Source organism: Phocoena sinus, chromosome 4 (genome assembly GCF_008692025.1).
Source record: "Phocoena sinus isolate mPhoSin1 chromosome 4, mPhoSin1.pri, whole genome shotgun sequence".
Classification (NCBI taxonomy): Eukaryota; Metazoa; Chordata; class Mammalia; order Artiodactyla; family Phocoenidae; genus Phocoena; species Phocoena sinus.
The window spans coordinates 24,129,432-24,154,986 of NC_045766.1; the positions used below are offsets into that span (position 1 = coordinate 24,129,432).

Consider the following 25,555-nt stretch of genomic DNA (forward strand, 5'->3'; position numbering starts at 1 on the left):
GTGGGGGAACTAAGATCCCACGAGCCATGCGGTGCAGCCCAAACAAAACAAAACAAAACAAAATGTAGCTTAGTTAAGTATTTTTCTTTTGCTAAAAAGATTAAAACAGACACAAAGACCAGCATAAGAGGAGCTTCAGTATCAGTGGTTTACTAATCAAAATCTCTTTGGGGTAAATTCATGACCATTTCTGTTTCCTCTGGATCACCTGCACTTAGGCCACTTTTTTGGTGATGTCATCAAAAAAACAGGTGATATTCTTTTAATGTAACTGACTGCAATCAGTCACCATGTGGTGGGGGGAAGCACTAAGCAATAAACGGTCTGTCTATGCAACTCATCAATCAATTAATGAAAAATCATTTATTAAGCTTGATAGCTCATCTGATCTCCAATCAACTCACTCAACAAACACGTATTAAGCATCTACTAGTGCAAGGAAATGTGTTGAGTGGTAATGACATGTTGGTAAGGAAAACAGACATGGTCCTTGCCCCCATGGAGTTTACATCACAGTAGGGGATAAGAGACAGTAAATGAGTAAATAAATGAATATATAATTGCAAATCACGATAAGTGCTATGATCAGGGCATCATACTTAGGGTTGCCAGTATTAAACTTACATATACTAAAAGAAATTTTCATTGCTGATCTGAAGTCCACATTTAACTGGGAGTCCTACGTGTTCATTTGCTAAATCTGGCAACTCTACCAGTATAGAAAATAAATGTGTGTGTGTGCATGTGTGTGTGTGTGCTCGCATGTGTGCGTGTGTGTGTGTGTGTGTGTGTGTGTGTGAGAGAGTCAGGGGAGAGATATATTAGGTAGGATAATCAAGCAAAGCTCACTCTAGACACTCTGTTTAAATTGAGACTGAACAGATGAAAAGGAGCCAGCCAGGAAAGGAATAGGGTGGCATATGGTGGGATGTTGTTGCAGGTATGGGTGGGGGGTACAGAATTCCAGACAAAAAGGGGTTCATAGGGGGTTCAAAGGGGTTCAAAGGCCCCGAGATGTTCATTCATTCAGCAAGTATTCACTGAGTGTCTATTATGAGCCAGGCCCTGTGCACTGGGGGTACAATGGTGAGCAGGACAGAAGCATTCTCTACTCTCATGGACCTACAAGTCTAAAGTACCAACTGAGGACGACAGGGCACAGCAGCAGTGAAATCATATTTAGCATGGGGATGGAAGATAATTCAACGATACCATTTTTATTCCCTTAGCTGCTAATATGAGGCTCAATGAAAAAACAAAAATGTGTATTTGTTGAATTCAACAACCATTTATCCTGAACTTGGCCAGGGGAAAAAAGAAGAAAAAAAAAAACAAATTGACAGACAACCTTTTGTTATCCCTTTAGGATACTTGTCTTTGGGTTGCTCATCAATAAAATGCCTCAAAATTAATGACAAGTAAAATGAACTCTCTAGAGAAAATTCATACTCGTTTAAATAACTCCCTAAACCAATCAACTCAAGTGGAGAAAAAAGGCAAAAGGCACAAAGACATGAACACAAAACAACCACTTGGTTGATCCAGTGTGCCTCAAGAATAGCAAAGATGCTCTGGATGCGAGAAAGGACCAAAAAAAAGATAAATTCTAGAAATGTAACCATCTGGAAAGTTCCAGGATAACCACAAATACCTTTTACTCCAGTGAATTGTGTTTTTGCTCTGAAGATCAGTTCATCTGGGGGAAAGGAGTGATTCTTGTGGGTAAGAGCACAGAGACATCCCTCTCATCATAGAAGCTAAGGCAAATTTTTTCTGCCTTGACAATTATCTGAGATTTTTCAGATAATATCCATTGTATTAATGGTAATGCAGTTCAGGAAAAATGATCAGAGATTAGCTTTCAAGCCATGAGTTGAGTTCACTATGTGAAAATCTAAGGGGAAGAAATAGAATCCGATTTAAGGCTCAATTTTTAATTTGCTTATCTGAGCAAATTAAAAAATGAATTCATATTCCAATGTATTTTATGAATATTACAGACTTTGCTTATATATTTCTTTGGAAATGCTCTTACCTAGGTTTATTCATCAATTAATAGCCCAAAACAAAACAATCTGATAGGATGATTATGATATGATAATAATTCAGAGACTAGTTACGTCAAACTAACCTTAAATACATAGGGTAGTCTATTTCTCCAGCCTGTTGTTCTCTCTTGGAATCTCAATATCATATTCAGTCTATTTGCTGTACCTCTTAGAGTCATATCAACTGCAAATTTGACAAGTCTGCAATCTGTCCTTCCATGTCAGTCACCGATAAAAATATTAAACAGAATAAATCCCTCAATCGAGCTCTCTGCCAAGCTACTAGAAATATGGACTTTTATCGCTACTTAAATCAATACCCAATTATTTAATTTTGCTTCTTACTAACTCTAACTTCTCCATATTATTCCACAAGTTTCTGATGAGAGGCCAAGTGCCTTGCATAAATCCAGACGAAATTTAGTAGGGATTAAAAATAATCCCTGCATTTGGGTCAAAAATTCTAATGCACTTTCGAAAACATAGCAGTAAACTTGTTCACAGTAGAGCAACTAGGATGATGAATGAAATCAGAACTATGTCGTATGTAGAACAGAAATAGGGATTTGCAGAGAAGAAGACATTGAATTTTTTTTGATAGCTTTTTTTTTTCTAACCTATAAATGGCTTTCATATGAAAAAGAAGGTGTTTGTCTTCATTGCTAAGGTGGCAAATTCAAACTTCCACAGAGGTCTGGCAGGCAATGTGAGTGAGGGAGGACAGCCTTACTCTTCCTTTTCCTCCTTTGATAGAGACAGAAGCACAAGAAATAATGCCTTTCCTCTTAACTCTCCTGTAAAAAGACACTGTGTAAACTCAATAGCCCATGGCAGAGGATCCCTGGGCTCAGTTTAGGGGCAACATGGAGTGGTGGGAACTGTGACTAACTGGGGTATTCTGCGCGAATTAAAAGCGGGGGCAGCCGTTTCCTAATGCCAGCTAATTGTTGTCAGGGGAGATGTTATCTATGCACTCCCAATATTAGTACAGCTAACAGCTTTTTCAAAAGTAATCAGAAATCTGGGTTTTTATGTTAATTCTCGTGATTTTTAAATCTGGGCAATAAATTCAGAGTTTAAAAAGAAAACAAAAAACTCTGCCAGTCAACACTGGGGAAGCCCAACAAAACCAAGCTTCCAGTTACTATAGGATTCCCAGAGGTGAGACCAGGACCCATGATTTGCAGATACAGGGAATCAGGTAGGAGGTGAGTGGAGAGAAGCACTTGCTGCTCCCGGGAGTTGCCCTGCTTTCCCTCCAGATCACCAGCTCTGGGTGGAGTGACCTCCTGCTGGTCACGACGGAAGGCAGTCTTATCTGAAACTGCACTGATTGAATTTTAATGCCCAGTCTCACTCTGAGAGGCTATGGTTCCAAATAAAACTTTCCCTGGGGGTTCACAGAAAGGAATCTATGGCTGGAAGGTTCTTGATAGTGTTTGTTGGAGAGGTAGGATGCAATCTCAGCTTTGCAAAACAATAACCATTTGGACACAGAAGACTTGGGAGGGAATTCCTAACTGATAAAAGAGCAGGCACAAAAGAATTAAGGTAGAAATGAGGATAGCCTGAAATGCAGATGGCAATGAGAAAATTCTAATGGAAGTGGATTGTTTATGTCGCTTACACCTAGGGTCACAAACTGGCCCCCTCCAGCTAGGCTTGGCTATCACAATGCTTAAAATTAAAATTGAACCGAAAGTACTTTTGGAGGGCATGCGTCCTCCACTTAGTCACTGGCCCCACCACTTTTTGTTGTCTTGTGTCCTGGACCATCACAAATTCGTGTTACCTGCTTTGTTCACAAACTCCTTAGAGCTGTATTATCATTAATACAAAGGCAAATTTTTTTGATTTTATGTGAATATATTTTCCTGAGTCAAGTTCATGATGCATACATCCAATACGTCTTAAACATTCTTATATGGTTAGGAATTTGGAACTTCGAAAATGATCTAAATGAACTGGCCAAAGATTTCAACTTTCAATCAACTGTTCTGGCATCCGAGACACACACATTTCTAGGGTTTCACTCTTATAATTTAAAATCAGGTTTTTGCTGTCACACAAATACCCGTGCTTGTATAAGCCTTTTACAACCATCCTCCCATTGGATTCTCACCAAATCCCTATTCATTCATTCATTAGACAGAGGCCTACTAACTACAGATGGTCAACTATTATGCCAGTTGTAGGTGCTCAGAATGTAGCAATAAACACAACTTAAAATCTCTACTAAGTAAGCAGGTAAGGCACTTTTTTTCCCATTAAAAATGCATTTACTACAGAAGTAAAAGAAATACGCCCACTGTATTGAAGATTAAGGCAATGCAGAAGTGTACAGAGTAAAATGTGAAAGCCACTCCCTTACGTTTATATGCATTTACATACAAATGTCATTTTTGCATAAATGCTATTATACAATATGCATTTTTCAGAAACATTATTTTGTAACTAAAAATGTTGATTTTTCCATGTCTTCTACTTTTATAGGCTCCAAAGTCTTCCCTAGTTTGTATGTAGTACTATATATATATATATTTAATCCTTATTGGAGAATAATTGCTTTACAATGTTGTGTTAGTTTCTGCTGTATAACAAAGTGAATCAGCTATACATATACATATATCCCCATATCCCCTCCCTCTTGAGCCTCCCTCCCACCCTCCCTATCCCACCCCTCTAGGTGGTCACAGAGCACTGAGCTGATCTCCCTGTGCTATGCAGCTGCTTCCCACTAGCTATCTGTTTTACATTTGGTAGTGTATGTATGTCAATGCATATACAATATATTTAATCTCTTCCTTATCAATAGACATTTTTGGCTGTTTATCTGTTTGTTGTCGTTATACTGATGACTATATAGGTATCTTTGTCTGCATAAGGAAATATTTCTTGAGGTATATTACTAGAAGCAGCTTAACTGAGTACATTTAAAATGTTCAGTGATACTGACAAAAATGTGTATAAGAACACCTGATTCTCCTCATTCTTGCCAATACTGAACTGAACGTGACAAAACTCTTTAAATCTTGCTAATCAGATGGATGTAAAATGTCTCATTTGAATTTGTATTTTCTCCAAAATGATGTAATTTGTATTTTCTCCAAAATGATGTAAATAACATCATTTTACTTGGCTATATAAGTGTGTGTGTGTGTGTGTGTGTATATATATATATATATATATACACACACACACATACAGAGATCTGCAAATTATTTTTTCATATTTTTATTCAACTTTGTATTGAAAATTTTTCATATTGATTTGTAGGTGTTCTTTATGTATTTAAAATATTAAGACTGTAAAGATGTTGCAAATATTTTCTTCTAGTCTGTTATTTGTCTCCTATTTATGCTATTTACTTTTAAAAATTAGTGTATAAATTGGTTAATTTTTAATTTTACTGTTTTTAAGTTTTGAGTGGTATTTTTTTTTTTTGAGTGTTATTTAGGAAGACCATCAACATTCCAAAATTATAGAAATAGCTCCTGGTATTTTTATAGTTTTTTCTTAACATTTTGTTCTGTAACCCCTCTAGAGTTTCTTTTTTAGGAATAATATGAAATAGGCATTTAACTTTGTCTCCCAAAGGAATAGCCCATTGACCCACACTATTTATTAAAACACCTAATCTGTTGCCTTTATATTGGAAGAACAATTTGGCTTGGGTTTCACATTCTGTCCCTCAGAAGTAAAAATGTGCTGCCTTTCCATCTTCTGAAATTGAATGTCACTTGGGCCTTGGTCAAGTCCCAGGCCAACCTGATTATTCCTGCTTTTGTAAGTGACTTGGATTTTCTGCTTAGATGTCCTCATAATTCTTTCTTTAAACTTGAAATTCAATAACTTAGCCAGATTGTCTCATCGTGTTGATGATTCCAAATGAAATTTTCCTGGCATCTGGTGGGTCCTTTAAGTCTTTCCATCCACTTATTACATCATTTCAGGAGAATATTGTTTTATTATGTTTTAAAATAATTTCCATGTGCTTTCTTCTTCAAAAATACTCAACTATCTGCCATACACTTCTACCGTATTCCCTATAGTCATTACTATAACTTTGTTCTTTTCTACTTTGTTTCATGTTATTTCCTCAAATCTATCTTCTATGTCCCTAACAGTGCTTTCAGAGAAGTTCATTCTATTTTTGTTGCTTCTAAAGTCTTTTTTATCTCTTAAGTGATTTTATTTATCTCTCCAACTTTTCTCTTGAGCTCTGCTGGCACAGTTTTAATCTCCCTTGATTTTTTTATGTCTCTTCTGTGAAATCTTTAATGATATATCTATATCTATCTATATCTACATCTAGAGAGAGAGAGAGAAAATTCACGCTGTCCTTCATAATAATGGAGAATTCTTTGTCTAAACTTTTCTTTAATACTTTGGTAAATTTGTTTGGGGGATTGTGGGCTCTTCTTTGGCTTAAATTAAAAAAATATATTTTGCAGTTTTGATGAACATGTCCCACTCCCTCCTTTTTGATTATTACTCATCTTTAAAAGAGACTGGCTACTTATTAAATAACAGTATAGTGCAGGGATACAGGGAAATGGGTGGAATAGAGCTGAGTAAGCGGAAGCCAATTGCAGTTCTAATTTGGATTTTGTTCTGGTTATCTATCATTGCAAAACAAACCACCCCAGAACTTAGCGGTTTAAAACAACAATCAGTTGCTTTGTTTACAAATCTGCAAATTGGGCGGAGCTCAGCAGGTTCACCTCATTTCTGCTGCATGTGGTATCAGTGGGGCAGCTCTCAAGAGGCTGAAGGATCCGCTTCAAGGATGGACCACCCAAAGGTCTGGGAAGTCAGGCTGGCTGTCATCCTCTCCCCAGGTGGTACACTTCACAGAGAGGCTTGACTTCACAGTAAGGTCGTTGCGTTCCAATGGGGAGTGTCACAAGGAACAGGAAGTGGAAGCTGCTAGTTTCTTAAGGCCTGGGCCTGGAAACTGGCACAGCATCCCTTCCTCTGCATTTTATAGATTTACGGGGACGAGGGGAGGAAGCATAGACTTCACCTCCCCATGGGAGGACTGTCAAAGAATTTGGGAGTCATGTTTGAAAAACTGCCCCAAGTTTTCGGTCTCAAGCATTTGTTGCTAAATCTGTTTTCTTTCTTTCGGGAATACATCTTTTTGCAGTCCATGGCATTCAAATTGAGTGCCATAGAGAAAAGATCCATAAGTTACAGATAAAGTATGTTTTGGTTTGGAAATTTTTGCCTCCCTCCCTCCTGCCCGCCCCCATGCAAAGAGCCTCCTGCAATGCCCTAGCTGGGAAACTAGAGTGTAGGTCAGCATGATTTCTACTCATCTTGGCATTTTGAAGGGTCAGATTATTTTCCTCCATTTCTTCCTTGGCCCATCCAGCCTGATCTTATCTGTGCTCTAAACAACGGAATGTTAGCTAGGCCTGTCAGTGATGTGATATGCTGTCAAATCTGAGAGGAATTGACCTGGCTCAGCATCTTTCGGTCTCTTGTTCAAGATTTCACATTATTTGGCAGCAATACTTCATACGTAAATATTTCATAGTTTGTGGTTTGGAGCTGTGACCGTTTCTATGTTTCATTTGCTATGAAAATTTCCTCTCTATTTTTCAATGTTTTTCGTAGTTTTAGTTTGTTTTGAGGGCATCTAGTAGAATAAATATCTTATCCTCCTGTTTTAAGCAGAAGCTCCATGTGAACTTTAGAATCACCTTAAAAAAATCTGTTGGGATTTGAGGAGGCAGATTATTCTGAAGGTACAGATTACTTGGGGGAAGGGCTGACTATTTTACAATATTGAATCTTCCCATCCTATTTCGTAGTAGGGCTCCTCATTTATTGAGATTGTCTTTTTTGTCCTTCTCTAAAGTTAAGACTTTTCTTCTCACATATCTTATAGGTTTATTATTTAGGGCTATTCTAATTATTTTAGATTTTAAAATGTTATCGTGAACAAAATAATTTTCCCATGACATTTTATCATCAGTTGTTACTGAAGTCTAGAAAAGCTATTGATTTTTGTGTGTCAGTCTTCTGTCCAGCCAGATTTCTGAGCTCTCTAAATTTTTCCATTTGAGTCGCTTGTATTTTTAAGTAGACAATCATATCAGCTCATCTATTGAGTATTTAATTTTTATATTTTAAATTTGTATGATGTTACTTTTAAAATTTCAGCTTATCCTTGTCTTCAGGATATAGTCTTTTACCCCATCTTAGTAAATAATTATACATGTTTTGGGCTTTGGTTTTCTAGAGTTTTGTTTTCCCATGACACTGATCTTATTGCTTTCATAATCTATATCTTCAGTGCAATCTCACTTCTAAAATCCCAACAGATTTTTATATTTTAAATTGGGATAGATGTGTATACTGAGGCTGCATCTTGATGAAATTAGAAAGCAGACTTGCAGAAACTGACTGACTTGCTCAATGGGATAAAGCTAGTAAATGATAGAGTCATCATCCAGACTCCCAGCCCAGTCTTCGCTTCTTCGTGGAAAAAGTAAAACACACGATCCACACATGAGGTGTGTTCCAAGATTAAAATTCTTCCAACAAAACTTTTACCAGAACTCCTAATAAAACGAAATTGAATGCATACATGTGTATATTTTTTATTTTTCATAACTTATTCTTATAAACATGCTGATGAAAAGGCTAAAAGCAGACTGCTGTTAGAATAGGCAATGTCTAAAAATCTAAATGTTCAATAGTCACATAATGAAAAATTAACTCTGCTTTGAAGATATTCTGATGTCCATAAAAACAAAGTAGGCAGATGAGGGTGGGGATGGGGTTAAAGATAAAAAAGGATAAAGCTCCAAATATATTGGGGTCAGGATTTAATGTAATGGCATCAGGGATAACATACTCAATCAATGGCATTAGATCAAATTTGACAATTTAGCTGTCATTCTGGAAATTTGACAATTTAGCTGTCATTCTGGAAATAAGCTAATTGGCACAGGCTCCAGAATTTGACTTTCATGTACTGAGTTGAATTAAGTACCTTTAGAAAAATCAGATGGAATTACATAACGATTCTGATACTACAGGATAATGCTAGCAAGCATGTGGTCTGGATTTTATGTGTTTCACTTCATAAAAGAATTCACTGGGCACTCACTCCACTATCTTTTGAAATGAGAAACTCTTGATGTTAACCCATGAAGAGCAACCTAAATACTGGAAGAATTTATTCCTTTTCCCTTCAACACTGCCTGTCATTCTGGCAATGGAAAAAAATGATGTATTTGAGGACGCCCGGGACAGGAAAATTGATAAGAGCTCCCAACTTCTTTTCCATAAACAACCGATCTTTTAAAGCTATTAACACAGGAGCTGGGCATTCAAAGACAGTTCATTTATCATCTAATAGCAGGCCAGGGTATCAGGCATTATGGTCATGTTCTGAAAAATGGGTCCTGAGTTCACCCACTATAGCCGAACAGCTGCTCCTTCCCAAAGTTTTAATCAGATTCCCAGAGCATTACATGCCCCAGGAATGCAGAGCCCACATAAAATCTGCAATAAGCCTGCCATGTAAATTCATTATGGAGCCCAAATAACATGAACAGATTATATTCTCCAGGCCAAGAGAGAGCTTTTAATTTAGATTAAAATTATGATTGCATACTGATTTGACCCCTTGTTCTCTGGAAATGCTTTTCTTGGGAAAAAACTCAGAATTGATCACCTAAAATAAAAGGCGTTTTCTTGGTTGTTCAGAATGAGAAGTCAAGCTTAAACACATTGGAAAGAAAATATGCTTTAGGACAAAAAAAAATCTTAACCGAGAGCTCCTGAAATATAAAGTTTTGTCTTTTTTTGTTTAGATACACTTCCCTCTCTCTGACATGAGAGCCATAGCTTTCTACAGATTCTAAAAAGAAGTTTATGACCTCCTCTCCAAAAGTTTAATGTGTAGTGTTTTAGATCTTGTTATGAACGGAAGCTAGTTTGGCAATGTTGGAAATCTTATCTCACGTGAAGCCAAAGCCACGATTGGTTCTTCTCATAGATGTCCCTGATACCTAGTTATGAACTATCCTCCATCACTAGGCCACTGTCTTGTGAATGTATGTCACTGGTCACAACACAGAGAAGGAGAGACAATCACTATTAATTCCCCCACCAGCTATTAAAGGACATCAAACAGAGACAAAGGCATTCATGTGTAGTGACAAAAGTGCAATGTATCAACCAGAAGAAGGATGGACTAGTCATAGAAGAACTGAGAATCACAGAATCAAACACTGCAAGTGACCATCCCAGGTTTATCTAGTGGGGAGAGAGCAAGGTTCAGTTATCCTAACAAATGTAGAATAGTTTTAGATGTCTTAAACGTTGGTATGGATTTGGGGAGTGGTTGCCATTGACTACCACTTCAAAATTCCAAGTTCCGTTGGGAAAAAAGTACCTTTTGTGTGAAAGATGCAGATAAACATCTGATTCATCAATCTACCCTTCTTCTGTCCCCATGCTGAGCATACAACCCTTTGGATATTATTTGTCTTTATATGCAGGTCAGCCCACAGGAAATACTGCTTTTATCATGTGATCTTTGGGGTACTTGAAATCCCGGTGACAGTAATTTCCTGTGGTGAATTAATAAAGTGGATGCTGTTTATGGTTCAGCTTCCTAAGTAGCTTGACTATAGAAAGCTAGCATGGATAGTCTGGTCCATGGGTCAGTAACTTCTTGGTGTTTATTATATCAGCACCCTGGTGTCCACCTCTGCCTCATGCATACTTGGCTTAGTGCAAATCATTCTCTTAGTACATGGCTGGTCAGGCCAGGCCTAAACAAGAGAACATCACCAGGTTCTTCCGTGTAGAGAGAGAGCCAAAATTTCAAACAGGGGCTAAAATAAATAAGGCACTACTATGACTTGGTGACGATGTACATCAAAAGACAGAACTACCTCTTTCAACTCTCTCTCAAGACTGGCTTTTTGCCTAAAACATTAGCTCATAGTCATTTGTGCACATAAAGAACAATTTTTAAAAGAATCTCCATCACACAGCATATCAAGAACTGGTGTGGTGGAAAACGTCCCCTGCTTTCCACCCATGGAAGTAACCTCTTCTCAGGAATTGGCAAGAACTGAATAGATGAATTTCTAGTGTGGATCATAAATCTGACAGTAAGAGAACATGAAGAAATCAGAACAGAGAGTAAGCAAAAGTAGGAAGACAATGAGAAAGATGAAGGACAGCCTCCAGAGAGAACACGACGAGTCCCACACTTGAGACACTAGAGGTACAAAGGATACAGCTTATAATCTTCAACAGAAAAGTGGAGGGATCCCAGGGAAGATACTTTACCAGCTTCCTAATGTATAGGAATACCTCGTATAGTTTGAAATTATTAAAGACTATCTGAAGTTTCAGAGCAAGTATAAATTGATTGCAGCATTTCTAAGCCAAACTGAAAAAGATTATTTGTTGTCAGACTCTTGCACCATTTTGAGAAACATTTCGATAAATACGGCTACTTGAGTGAAAATTGGATTGCTTTAAAACAGCTCTTTTGCCGTATGTCCACTTCCTCTGCATACCATCCATCATCTCTCAGTTCACTATCATTCAATGTTCACTATCTCTGAATATTGTAGTGGATAATATGGTGCTTGTTTCTTCCATAATTTACCCCTCCCCATTAATCGTCATTATTGTCATCACAGTCATTGCTTATTAGATTTATGATAGTTTCACCAATATCTTTGCTCACCACTCCTTGTCGCCCAAGTCTCTGTGAGTTCAGTTTCTTATTTCTATAATTGATTATCTATGAGTGGTAAACTCTATTTACCTGAAAATGTCTTTATTTCATTCTTTCCCTTGAATAGTATTTTAGTTGAATTTAGAACCTTGTTTGTAGGTTATTTTCCCTCATAACTTTGTACATATTATTCTACTGTCCAGATTGTTTTCCACTGTAAGTAATTCATCTTTCCTCTCTGGTTAATTTTAAGATTTCCACTCTGTCTTTGATGATCTCATATTTCATTATAATATATTTGGCTGTGGGTTAGTTTTAATTTTTCCAGCTCTGGACATAATAGGATGGTTCAGTTTTTCTCTTCAACTCTGGAAAATTATCATCCATTATCTCTTCAAATATTGCCACAGATTAATTCTGCTCTGCATTCTGGATCATTTGCAAACTTTACTTCTGGTTAACCAGCTGCATTTAATAGGACATTTATCTCATCCGTTTAGTTTTTAATGTCGATATCTGCATTATTCTTTCCTAACTTGTTTTCTGTTCCTCCATTTATCTCTTTAGTCATTTTAATATGCTTATTTTATAATATATCTCAAGATTTTATAATTTTTGTTTAGCTCCTTAGGGTGCTTGTTCTTCTGATTTACTTTTATCTTCTGACTTTTCTTCATAGTGGAGTTATTTCCTTTTGTGGCTTGTAAATTTTTATTGTGAATTTACTTTCAGGAAGGGTTGTTTTTTTTTTCTGTGGGATTTCCATGTGTCTGGGTTGAGATAGTATCACTTCAGAGAAGTTTAGCATATTTAGAAATAAGGAAAGGGAAATAATGCTGGGGCAGATGTTTCAATAGTCCTAAAATCTTTTAATCTTAATTCATTGGCTTGTATTTCCTACACACAACTTCCCAGGCCAGGGATTCTGATGCAAAATCCAGATAAATGACAAGTTTCCTCAACACTTTTCAAGGCTGATGGACAGAGTCTGTGACGGAGGAACCACTTTGAGAATCCAGGCTTTATTCAAAGAGCTTTGCTCAAGTTTATTATCATGAGTGAGCCTACAAGAGAAAGGGCTCTGATTTCCACATGGGAGTGGGACTCCAGATCCAAAACCTCTGAGTTTATATCCTATACAAAATCACGTGGCTACTGACAGTGGTATCTTCCCACTCTTGCCTTGTACACCTGGGGAATTTCCTTTTCTCTCCTTCAAATCAATTCTACATTTAGCAAAGATTTTTTGCCTTTTTAGATAAAACTTTTTTTTTAACATCTTTATTGGAGTATAATTGTTCTACAATGGTGTGTTAGTTTCTGCTGTATAACAAAGTGAATCAGCTATACATATACATATATCCCCATATCTCCTCCCTATTGCGTCTCCCTCCCACCCTCCCTATCCCACCCCTCTAGGTGGTCACAAAGCACCGAGCTGATCTCCCTATGCTATGTGGCTGCTTCCCACTAGCTATCGATTTTACATTTGGTAGTGTATACATGTCCTAGAGAAATGGAAATAAAACAAAAATAGATAGATAAAGCATTTTTTAAAGTTTGTAAACGCATAGGGCCTATGTGCTTCATTTCAATTCATTATGTTCTGAACATTCCATTATTGTGAAATATGGTAGTTGTTGCTCTGGGATTAAACTTGACTTCCAATCACTTTCTTCTAATAAAAGATTCCATGCCACTGGCCACAAGGATGGGGATATCATTCAGATCTGGCCGATCACCATGTTTAATTTCCATAGAGTACTATGTGATTGGCCTAGAGGTGATCTTCTGATACAAGCAGAGCCAATAGGAAGATATTGGCTCTGCCTGTATCATATCTATGGCTCTGCTTGTATCATATCTATGGCTGATATGCAAATATTGGGAGAATTAAGTGTTATTTTGAACTAGAACAATATAAGCCTGAAGATGCCATAGGTCACTCTCTCCTACTTCGTGGTCATCTATCTGTGCAGTCATCTGTCTGTACTAGGAAAGAATGACACTAGCACTCAGAGGGAATCAGAGCCAAGAAAGAAAAAGAAAGAGTAGACAACCACATTTGAATCCCTAAATCCTGGCATGCCCAGAGTCAGCCCAACTCGTGTTAAATAGGCCAGTGAATTCCTTTTGCTTAAGCTAACTTGAATTGGGTTTCTGGCACTTACATCTGACTTATACACCAATAAATTAAAGTATAAATGGAATTGAGATAAGAAACCATCAATATGGATTTCTTTTTTATTCTTTTTTAAAAAATGTTAATTAATTAATTTATTATTTATTTATTTTTTGGCTGCGTTGGGTCTTCATTGCTGCGCACAGGCTTTTCGCTAGTTGTGGCGAGCGGGGGCTACTCTTCATTGTGGTGCACGGGCTTCTCATTGCGGTGGCTTCCCTGTTGTGGAGCACGGGCTCTAGGCATGCGGGCTTCAGTAGTTGCGGCTCGCGGGCTCTAGAGCACAGGCTCAGTAGTTGTGGTGCATGGGCTTAGTTGCTCCGTAGCATGTGGGATCTTCCCCGACCAGGGCTCGAACCCGTGTCCCCTGCATTGGCAGGCGGATTTTTAACCACTGCGCCACCAGGGAAGTCCCAATATGGATTTCTTTTACTTATTTATTTTTGGCAGTTCAGTCTGTAGTGTGTGGTTTGAAATGAAGCAAAGCAAGTTCTGAGTTCCCGAGAAGCAGTGAGTAAACGTCAGATCTAATCTGAGAGGCAAGGGATTGGAGTCACAGGATAAAGTCAATGTCAATTCCCAGTAATCTGAACAGGGACATGAAAAGATAGGGTAGGGGAGATGCCAGAGTCATAGCCAGGAAACAGGAACCAGGGATCAGGAAAAAGGAAAAGCAAACAAGGACGCAGCAGCAGGCAGGGTTGTGGGCAGCAAACACTGGGCGTTCTGAGCTATGCTGGAGGTCAGCTGAGCTTTGCCTCCCAGTAGCTTCTTAAAGATGCCAGGATGCTGTCCCATTCCTGCTAGGTGGTGCCACCTGGTGTCCAAAAAATGAAGTTGGCATGGATTGACTGTTAGGGCAAGGAGTCCTTAAGCAGAAAGGACCATAATTCTTTTTTTTTTTTTTTCTAATTATGTATCCCAGCAGTATCTAGACAGGCATCAAAATAAATGTATTTTATGCTGATTATCAGTTTCCAAGGCAAATATCAAAGTGACTTACCCTCAGAAAGATGTGTCAAGATATAAGAAATTTGTTTTTAAGTTGAGCAGATTCATGAGAAATATTATACTTTCCGGTGGTAATAACAGTTTTGGTTCATTCTCATCAAAAGGAGACATCTCCTTATCACCTCTATGTTTACAGCTATGGGTAAAATGGGAGAAGTAGCGCTAGTGAGGATAACTAATAAGGCGTTTCATATATTTAGAAGAAGCAGTATGAAGAATATTAAACATCCATCCTCTGGAATGTATTTTAAGGAGAGGATTAGTAAAATGTCCCCACCTGTGTTTGAAAGGTTGAGAAACTTCCAGATAATTAGCTGCATGTCATGGTGGATGGAGAAAAGTATGTCTTTCGTTCAAGGAGCTTGTAATCTACTTAGAGATGATGGTACCAAGAGAAATAATAGATTTCCTTAACGAAATATGTTTAGAACCAATCCCTACATAGCTATTTTCTGGGATAATTTATAGAGCAAGTTTTTGTTGCACATATTAAATCCTGCTTTAGCTATCGTTTGCCTCGTTTCGGTGAGGAGCTGTTGAGAGTAGGGATGAGTGACTGTGCCCATCCATCTACATTACCAACGCTCAGCATAGAGTCTGGCACATACAGGTCCTCAGTACATTTTTGTCAAATGGCTGGATGACATCTCAAGGTTCCTGTTAGTCACATGGTACTTGGAGTCTCACAGCCATCCCATTAATTTCCATGTTAAATTTCCCTTAAGATGCATGGACTATAAGAAATGCGGTCTTTCAAAATGTCACTCACTCTTAAGTGCCAAGCATTCACCAGTATCACACTTGAAATGACATTTTCTAGTAAGAGCCTCTTATTTAAAATGAGAAACTAACACTTTTATTTAAAATGAGAAAATGGTGTCCATTTCTCCATCTCTTTCAATAATCTATATTACATTTCCTTGTAAGCATTTGCTTAACAGAAAATAAAGGCACCTAGTACGTGTTTATTATCATCCAAGAGCCAGCTGCTTAATGAGGTTCTTATTTTATCTCTAAGAAAATCTGGAGGCATTTGTATACTGTGGAATTATTTTACAAGAAGATGTTTCAGTACAATACTGGCAATATTTCAGTTTCGCAGATAAATGGCTGAGAACAAATCATCATCCTCTTTCTCATCTTTCATGGGTAGAAAAAAATTTCAAACTTAAACCTCTGTAGAATCTGCATTTGAATGAAGATTGCCAATTATCAAGTATGTTAACGGGGGATTCTTTGGACCAGAGTCGATCATAAGTAATTTAATCTATTTCCAATACATATATACAAGTAAACAGAAGAAAATAAAAACCACCTGTGATCCCACCTAACACTCTGATTTTGTATATAAATGATAATGTGTTCTAATTATACACCCACATGCATACACACACATGAATTTGGCTGTGATTTTTTTTAACCAAAATAGATCTTAAGAGTATACACCATTTAAAACTTTTCCTGTTTTCTTAAAAAATATATTGTGAATATCTTTTAACATCAACACTCCTTTTCTATCATTTTTCAAATGTCTGCATAGGATTTCATGATCTTAATATATTATAATTTACTCAACCAACTAGTAACATTTATGGTTTTATTTCTTCCGATGGCTGCCCCATGACTCTAAATAATATGTATATACTTCCATTTCTTGATTTGTCAACTCCACACATATATATTGATTTCTTACTGTGAGAGAAGTGACATTTTAGGTAACTTAGCCCTGCCTTTCTCTCTCTTCTCCTCCAATTAACTTTCACAAGTAATATCAATTTTGGTTGTGAGTACCTATATAACTTTAAGTAATATACTTCAACCTCTAGTTCTTTAGACAGTGTACCTTAACTAAGTGGCTCATTCTTAATGGGGGAAATCACATGTAAAAATGGTTATTCTCTCTATTCCTTGGATCATAAAATGCCATATTTATGAAGGAATGCTTCACTAGAAGCAGGTCTATCTTTAGTCATAACAATGACACCAGAGAGATCTGTGTAAGTACAATGAAAGATATCGATATACGTGACTATATAAATTATAATAAGTATATATATTTATAAGCATAGATTATGTAGATTATAGAGCCTTTCCAAATATATTGCTTTATTTATTGACCAGAATAACTTTATAATGTATACAGAACAACTATTCTTACATATTATAGGTAAGGAAACAAGCATGAAGAGTTTATGGCCATTTGAAGTCGCTGTCGTGGTCTTTTAGGTTCTGTTCTGTTTTGTTTTGGTTCTGACCAGCATCCACTTTTCCTTTTCTGTGGCAGTATTACTCTGAGCAAGAATCCCATCTTTCTCCAGTCTCAGCTCATGTGCTTCCAAGTAAAACCAATTACTGCCCTGAATTTATGAACAATGTGACTTAGACCTGAGACAGTAAATGAGGCACATTTCCCTGGCCACAAGTGGGTCTGGAATAGCGTCAGAATCTATAAGGTGTACTAAGATTTATGTTGGGAATAATGGGACAAAGATTCTTGCTCTAACCTCCTGAAGAAAGATGCAGCCCTGGGACTCGCTGGCAACTATCTAGTGACCGGGTGAGGGAGATAACCCTGAAGAAGCTGCGCGAGGTGAGAGTTCAGCTCATTTCACTGGATCCTTTCCTGAGCCATTTCTACTCCTGCTGTTCAGTTACATCAGCCAACACAAACTCCCCTTGTGTTTACTCCAGTTTGGGCTGATTTCATGTCAGCTGTAATAATTGTACAGTTAATTCATGACAATCCGGACACCACCACTTTTGACTTAAACCTAGGGCTCTTTCTACCCTACCATGGTGCCTCTGAAAGTAATGTCTTTGTTCAGGATTCAAAAACACACACCTTTCAAGATGTCTTCATTATATCTTTTGCCTTACTTCACAGTCTATTACACAATCTTTAGAAGTGCAAATCCATCACATGGAATTCATTCATGAACCCATACACATACATATTTGGGTATGACATTCCCTATATACTTGAAATAATAGCATGGATCAGAGAAAAGCTAATTTCAAAACGTTTTTGTTAAATAAAGTTACTTTTATCTTAAGATAATTCTGGATCATTTTAAGCCTTAGGGACACCACCCACCACATGCCGCTGTGTACAAGAGTTATGGTCATCAAATTCAATTATAAATTAGTTGTCTGAAATTCAGAGCACATTTAACCTAAGAAAAAGTATTATAATTAGTTCGCTTCTTAGATTAGCACAGAAAAGCTGATTTAATCTAAAATGTGGCTAAATTACTTTGTATTTGAATGAGGAATACTAGAGCACATTACTGTCAAAAAACTAACAATAAAACTTTTTTAAATACTAAGAGGATGGTTCTTAAGCAAGGAGATTTGCTTGTAGAAGATGGAAAGACAAATGAAAGTGTGTGGCTATTCCAAAGAGCCTCTGGAGTCACTGCCAAGGCCATAGTGGTTGATGATTTAGGTCATTTACTGTACTTGATTTCACATCAAAATGTGTCTTTTCCTTTCCATGGTACAATAAAAGCTCTACCTCTATTCTTGAACTTCAAAACCACACGAAGATGGAACTGAGAAAGGGAAAATACAAAGGAGGTTTTCACTGTCTCTTTTAATATACGTTTCAAGTGCAAAGTCTCCGTCTTCAGAAAGTTACTATCTAGAAAAGCAAATATACGTGTAAACCCAAGATTTCATGGCTGAGCTAGCAAGGAATCGATGGAGGCACATACGGAGGTGGAGGAGGGACTTTAGCATGTGAGCTAGTGGCTCCCAGAGGAGGAGACTGAGGTACACGGTGAAAGACTTGATGGGGCAGAAGCAGGACCTGGGAAGAGAGCTTTGCGCCTGTGAAGAAAGGGATGAGGCTACAAGCCAGAGAGATGTGTCTGGCTACTATGTGAAGTTAGAGTGAAGGAAGAGAAAAATGGAGAGACAAATGTTTGAACTCCTGGTCTGAAAGTCATGGAAAACTGTTAAATAGGGTTCTTCCATGGGAACTAGAAGATAGCTGGGGATGCAGCATTAAAGGAGAGGGAATGTGTGTGTAAGTAGATGTATAAAAAGAGACTGTCGCATCGCACAGGGAGATCAGCTCGGTGCTTTGTGACCACCTAGAGGGGTGGGATAGGGAGGGTGGGAGGGAGACATAAGAGGGAGGAGATACATGCATACGTATAGCTGATTCACTTTGTTATATAGCAGAGCTAACACAACAATGTAAAACAATTATACTCCAGTAAAGATGTTAAAAAAAAAAGAGATTGTCATACGTGCTGCAAACTAAGTTTAAGAAGCAAGTGAGAAAAGTGAAGAGTAAAACACATGGAGGATTGTGTAAGGTGAAAGAAGAAGTGGTCAACAGACGGCACAGGGGTACAGAGAGTCTAGACCCAGGGTAACCTAGTTACAGGAGGCCCTCCGTATTCGCGGGTTCCTCATCGAACAATCCGAGGTTCAGTTAGTTGACTCAGCAGACATGGGGCCCACGGATAGAGAGGGCTGACTGTACTATATGCCATTTCATATAAGGGACTTGAGCACCTGTGGATTTTGGTATCCACAGGGGGCCTGGAACCCATTCCCTGTGGATACAGAGGGACAGCTGTACATTAACGCTAATAGAGCACCTGGAAGAGGCTGGTGGAGTCCACATGCACCAGGTGGAAGAACGAGCTTGCAGGTTTGAATGTGTGGAAGCTTCCGTGTCAAGTATTCCTAATTTAGAATTATCTTTATTTTAAAGTTGAAACTCACTGGGGTCACTATGCACAATACCTGAAATGCCAAAGCTGGGAAGCACAAGATTTCAGCTAGACTGGCAAGTGTCTGGTGCCTAGAAAGGAAAGGATCTTGCTATGGTGGGAAACACATTTTATTAAGACATGCAACGCACGGATAGGGGAGTAGAAAAGGCGCTACCAGTAATAACCACATATTGACCTGGGGAGATCTTAAATGGGCTGTTTCAAATGCCTCCCAGGCTTGTGCTCGACAGTGTCAACATTCATCCTTGGAGTCCGCATTCTGAATGGAAAACTACTGTGCATGGTAGTGCTGAAAGTAGAAAGGCCAAACTTTCCTTGGCTGTAGCTGCATGATTCTTTCCCAAGGCTCATTTGTGCTTTAGTCGTTTCGCTTTGCTTGGCCTTTTTACAACATGGCAGCTCAGGAAGTGAAGATGGGGGACTCAGCAGATTTTTAAAATTTTTCCTCCAAATGTTCCTTTACTACTAGTATATCTTGGACAAAGATCCCTGATGTTTTAATTAATTGCTCTTGGTGTTTCTTTAAAAGCATCCTTTGGCATTTGTGAATCTGCCATGGCTTTTGCTCTTAATTTGCACTAACTGGTATTTTCCTTTAATGCAGGAGAGGACCTTCTCAGTAGCCAGGTAGAATATAAGTCTTTTTGGAGACTCTTCCTTGAAAGTTGCTGAATTCAGTGGTAACTCTAGGGTGGCAGCCTTAAGAAATGTTAGCTGGCAGAAAAAAAGAATACTGCTGTCCTGTTGTTTCCTACTCCCCTCTGGGCGATCTGACTTTTAAAAATCCTTTGTTACTTTGCAATACATTTTCAAATGCATTTGAAGTAATTAAAACACTGAATTGAATCTTGTTGTCACATTTAATTATTAGATAGCTACCTCCCTCTAGGGTATCTGACTGTTGCCCAAAATGTTGGTCTTAATCTAAAACCAAGAAGAGACCTCTGACATAGTGAAAGCCACCAAAGTGTCATTTATTAAATATAAATGGTAAGCATCTAAAGGGGAAAAGATGAAGGGAAAATTACATTAACTCTTAGCAGACGAAGCTCCATCATTTTGACTTGTCACGTGATGATTTTAAAATGTGTGTGTTTCTATAACATGTTACATTTGCACTGATAAAGAATATTCTGACTCTCAACTTCTATCTCCAATTTGCCAAAATTAGTATAAATACAACGGTTTCTATTAGTCTATTATCTGGAAAGTGACTTAAGGAAAAAAATTAAATGATATTGATTTGAAATGAAGAAAGTTTATTTATGTGCATTTTAGGAAGCCTAAGTGAATCAGCTAAATACATACACCGAGAACAAAACTGTTACCCTTTGAGTAGTATCTTGTAATAAGCTGGAAACATGAAGCTTATTAATGGTGTTAGAAATTAAGTGGCTAATGAAATGTTCCTACTCTTGGCACTCTTCTGTGATAATAATTCCTTAAAAGTTAGAAATTGACTGTATCTCTATGGCATAACAGAAAAGATACTATTAAAGCCACTAGGAATTATCACCAAGTAGAAGCATATTTTACATGGTCAAAGAAGCACAGGCCAAGTTCTGGTACTTACTATGTAAGGACTATGGCAACTGCATCATTCAACACACTCTCCCCAAACAAGAGTGTGTACAGGTCGGGGTCGACATGCAGTTCATGGAAAATGGCCAACACCGTCACTAGGGAAGACACACAGATACGCAGAGTTAGCTGGGACGTAGCCAGGGACTTGTCCTTGGTTGTGGTCACCTGTATAAAGCACTCATTAAATGTTCATCTTCTCAAATCCATCACTATACACGCACCGAACCTTCAATCAAAAAACGATCTGACTGTTCACTTCCCTGCTTAGAGATTTCTCTGGGCTCGCTCCTCCCTGCTTACAAGAGAAAGTCTGAGCTCCTTGGTACAAGTCTTCTATAATCTTCATGCTCTTTACCTTCCAGTATCTCTTCCTGCACCACTCCCACCCCCTAACCACCCTTTGCTGCCTCCCTCAAGCCACAAGGAACTTGCCATAATTTCCTAAACTCGTGTCATTTTTTAATTACCTTGGCATTTTGATTCACTTTACCAGAGCAGCTATTTGTTTCCCATCCAAGTGCTACTGTTCCCCTCCTTCCTTAAATACATAAATACAGACACACACACACACACACACACACACACACACACACTTCTTGCTCCCCCAAAAAACCAAACCAAACCAAACCAAAAAACCTTTATTCAATCTTTAAAAGGCTTTCAAATTTCCCCTCCACACCCCTGATCCCTCAGCAAAGACCTGGGTCACTCCTGTTTGATGCACGAGCGACTAAGTGAATGAATGAATGAATGTTGTCGCAGCGACTTATTCCTGTGAAGGGAGAGGGAGTCGGCACCTGGCTCTCATTCTCTCGAGATCACACTCATCTATAAAGATGGACTCAATGTTCCTAAAAGCAAGACCTAAGGATTCATTTTTGGCAGCCTGCTGCATGGCTACTATATACCTCATATCTGTATGGAACCTTTGGGAGTACACCAGGGCGGTAAATAATCACACACTGATTGGCTGTGGTCATCAAAACTATTCAGTGTCTTGATACTTGAAGCAGTCATGCAAAGTGTGAACAGCAATCATTAGGAAAATGATCCATTGAGTTGATTGCCAAAGGGGAAAAGAGGGGTGGTTGAAAATGACGCTGATGGTAAATTTTTAAGGCAGAGTGGGCATTTTCATTTCTGCTCCTTCTTTTCCTATTTCATGGGCCGTGAGGTTAGTAACTGTGTTGTATAAAAGCGTGCTGGGGGGAGAAAAAGCTGAGCTGGACTGTTTTGTAAGTAGAATCAAGAAGTTTGGCACTTGTCCTGCTATAATGGAAGGGTTTTAGTCAGACCATGACACAATCTGATTTAAACTTTGGAAAGTAAGTTCGGGCAGCAGGGCAGAGGGCAGAATGGACGTGTGGCTAGAAGCTTTCCCAAATGTTCTGGCAAGAGATGAGTTGTACCAAGACAGGAAGAGTCCTAGATTCAGTCTCCTAAATCCTTGCACATCCTGCTCTGCCCTGAACATCCGCCACCCTGGGTTCTGATAGGTCAGTGACCACCGTGCTTTGTATTTTACTTACTCGTGGGTTCGCATCTTCCCTCTGTGTCACTAGCCCTTAGCACGGTGCTAGAATATAGTAAGCCTTTAGTGAGTGAATGAATAAAAGATAATGTCAGGGAGGATAGAGCAGAGGTGACAATACCCACAAGATATTTGGGATGGAGAATTGGTGGGTCTTGGTGCTTGAGAGACAGCAAGGAGTGATCTTGGTTTCAACCCTGGGCAGTTGGTAGATGGGCTGCATAAGAGAAATTAGTTTGTAGACAGGGGCATTTTGTAAGTTTGGTTTTTGACATGTTGACTTAAATAGCCAGGCAGAATTTCCAATGGAGATTTCAGTAAGAAAGCTGGAAATAAAAGGCTGTAAGCTGAGTTGGACAGAGTTAAAGCAGAAGGAAGATTTTAAGTGTTATAAGCATGTAGATGGAACATAAAGCCACAGGAGTGGCTGAGATTGCCTGGGCAAAGTACGTAGAAAGAGAAGAGAGTTCATGAGAGATCCTTAGGGAACACTTACAGCTAAGGGGTATGTGGAGAAAAAGAAGCATGAAACATACACGTGGGATATTTGCCAAACCTGACCCTAAGCATGAACAAGTTGGCTGAAAACCATATTCATCATGCATAGAGTTTTATTTACTAAAAATTATCCTAGGGAAAGGAGAATTGAATTCAACAACTAGCTCTGAGGTAAAGGGACAACAGATATAAAATGTCATGAATTGGCATGACAATTAGCCGGCTCCCATTTTACTAGGCATAGAGTCAATTTCATTATTTTAGCTGAGTAGATCCTTAATCACAATAGGCAGAATGGCAGAGATGTCCTCTCTACTAGCATGTAGCTGTTCACATTTGCCACCACCCTCAGCCTTTGCAGGCGGTCGTAGGAGGGGCTAATAATTACCTCTGCTAAGTAACCTCTGTCTACTGCTAGGATAGTCAAGACCCTGCATCTAATCAAAACAAAGAGACTTCCATTGGGGGTTTTAATTAGCAACATTTTCCTTTTGCTAGGATTTTGTGGAATAAAAGTAATTTTTAAATTAAAAAATTCTATCATGGAAGCTCTATTGAATATTGGCTGTTGTTTTATTGTGATTGTTGATTTTCCAAGCTTTGAAGATGACTTGCAGCTTGTCTGCACTCCCAGACACACAGGTTTCCTAGGCTCACAAATAGGGATGTAAGGCCCAGGGTTTCTTTCCCCACACCCCCAGTTACGAAGTCCACCCTGGGCTGGGATGGACTCTGCACCTTTCCAGTGAGAGCTCTGGGCCTTAGAAGGGAAAGGCTCTTAATTGAATATCCAGTTTCGTTAAAAACTGTTCTGACATTCCCACAATTCCTTTTTTTTTTTTTTTTTGTGGTACGCGGGCCTCTCACTGTTGTGGCCTCTCCCGTTGCGGAGCACAGGCTCCAGACGCGCAGGCACAGTGGCCATGGCTCACGGGCCCAGCCGCTCCGCGGCATGTGGGATCCTCCCGGACCGGGGCACGAACCAGTGTCCCCTGCATCGGCAGGCGGACTCTCAACCACTGCGCCACCAGGGAAGCCCCCACAATTCCTTTTGCACAAAGAACTGAACTCCACTTCATAAACGTTATCCCACACAAGAGAGAAAGCTATTACTCTGTGCATTCCTATTTACCCTGTGAAGAAATGGAATGGCTTGGAAACAGAGCCAGGCAGTGTGTCCTACGAGAGGAAGTATTTGCTGGGACCACAAATGAGTTGAATAGGTGAGTCAGGAAATTAGCCGCCCACTCTCGCTGCTAAGCTTAGAGCTTTTAAAAAACACATTTAATTAGCTCGTTGGCAGGGCTCAATCTCACACACAATGTCCAAGACTCTGTGTCACCTTCCCAGGAGAGAATGTCTTGGAACAGCTGTGGACATGCTCACACAAGCTCTGCCCACGTGTTGCTGGGTTTGTAAGGACAACCTAGGTCCGAGGCTGGGCTGAAAAGCAATGCATAGTTAGATGAGCCTTCTTGTGACAGTATGAGGAGAACATTCTAGACCCCATGAGGATAAGAAGGGGAGAAGACACAATCCAATTTCTTAAGCCTCTGATTTTATCAGGGGATTCAGTCATATTTGCCTTTGTCACGCTGTAGTTGCACCCATTGCTTAGTGATGGGTTGGAAGCTCCGCTTGGGGCTCAGGACCCCTCCCCAACACATCCCCTTTCTACTTGACTTTTTAGCTGGAGAAATATCCGCTTTGTCTCCCAAATTGGTAGTAAGGAATACAAGCATACATAACTTTATGTCCAAACACACATACACACACACACACACATAACTACCCCCAGGTAAGAGCAGCGGATGGTTGAGAAATGTCAGTGACTCACTGGAGATATCTGAGAAAATAGTTTCAGAAATCAAACAGCGAGGGGTCTTGGGGGAATGAATGAGGCAGTGGAGTGGATGGCACTTCTGAGAAGCTGGTGATAAAGCGAAGCCTATGGAGCAGAAAGCCAAGAGAGGCTTTCTCTTCAATTTCTAAATTACAGGTTGAGCAGAATAAGTGGATAAAGAAGTTGAAGAGAGAGGAAAAAGAGGGGAACCCCTTTAAAGCATTGAAACTATTATTTTCTCATCTCAAGTGTAATAACCATACCTGGAGATAAAAATTCAGATAATGACTGGCTGACCCCATCAGTACCTCAGTGTGTTGACTCTTAAATGATGTTTTGCTTTTTTTTTTTTTTTTTTTTTTTTACTGATAGCTTTTGAACTGATCTCT

At 38.9% G+C, this 25,555-nt stretch overlaps 1 protein-coding gene across 1 annotated transcript in view; it reads right to left on the bottom strand.

Moving 5' to 3' along the window:
* Window positions 1–25,555, bottom strand: part of SLC9A9 (solute carrier family 9 member A9) — a 569,241-nt gene that overhangs the window by 336,728 nt on the left and 206,958 nt on the right. Inside the window, exon 6 of the mRNA XM_032631496.1 lies at window positions 21,284–21,389. Coding sequence (XP_032487387.1) covers window positions 21,284–21,389 — 106 coding nt within the window. The remainder of the gene's footprint in view (window positions 1–21,283; window positions 21,390–25,555) is intronic.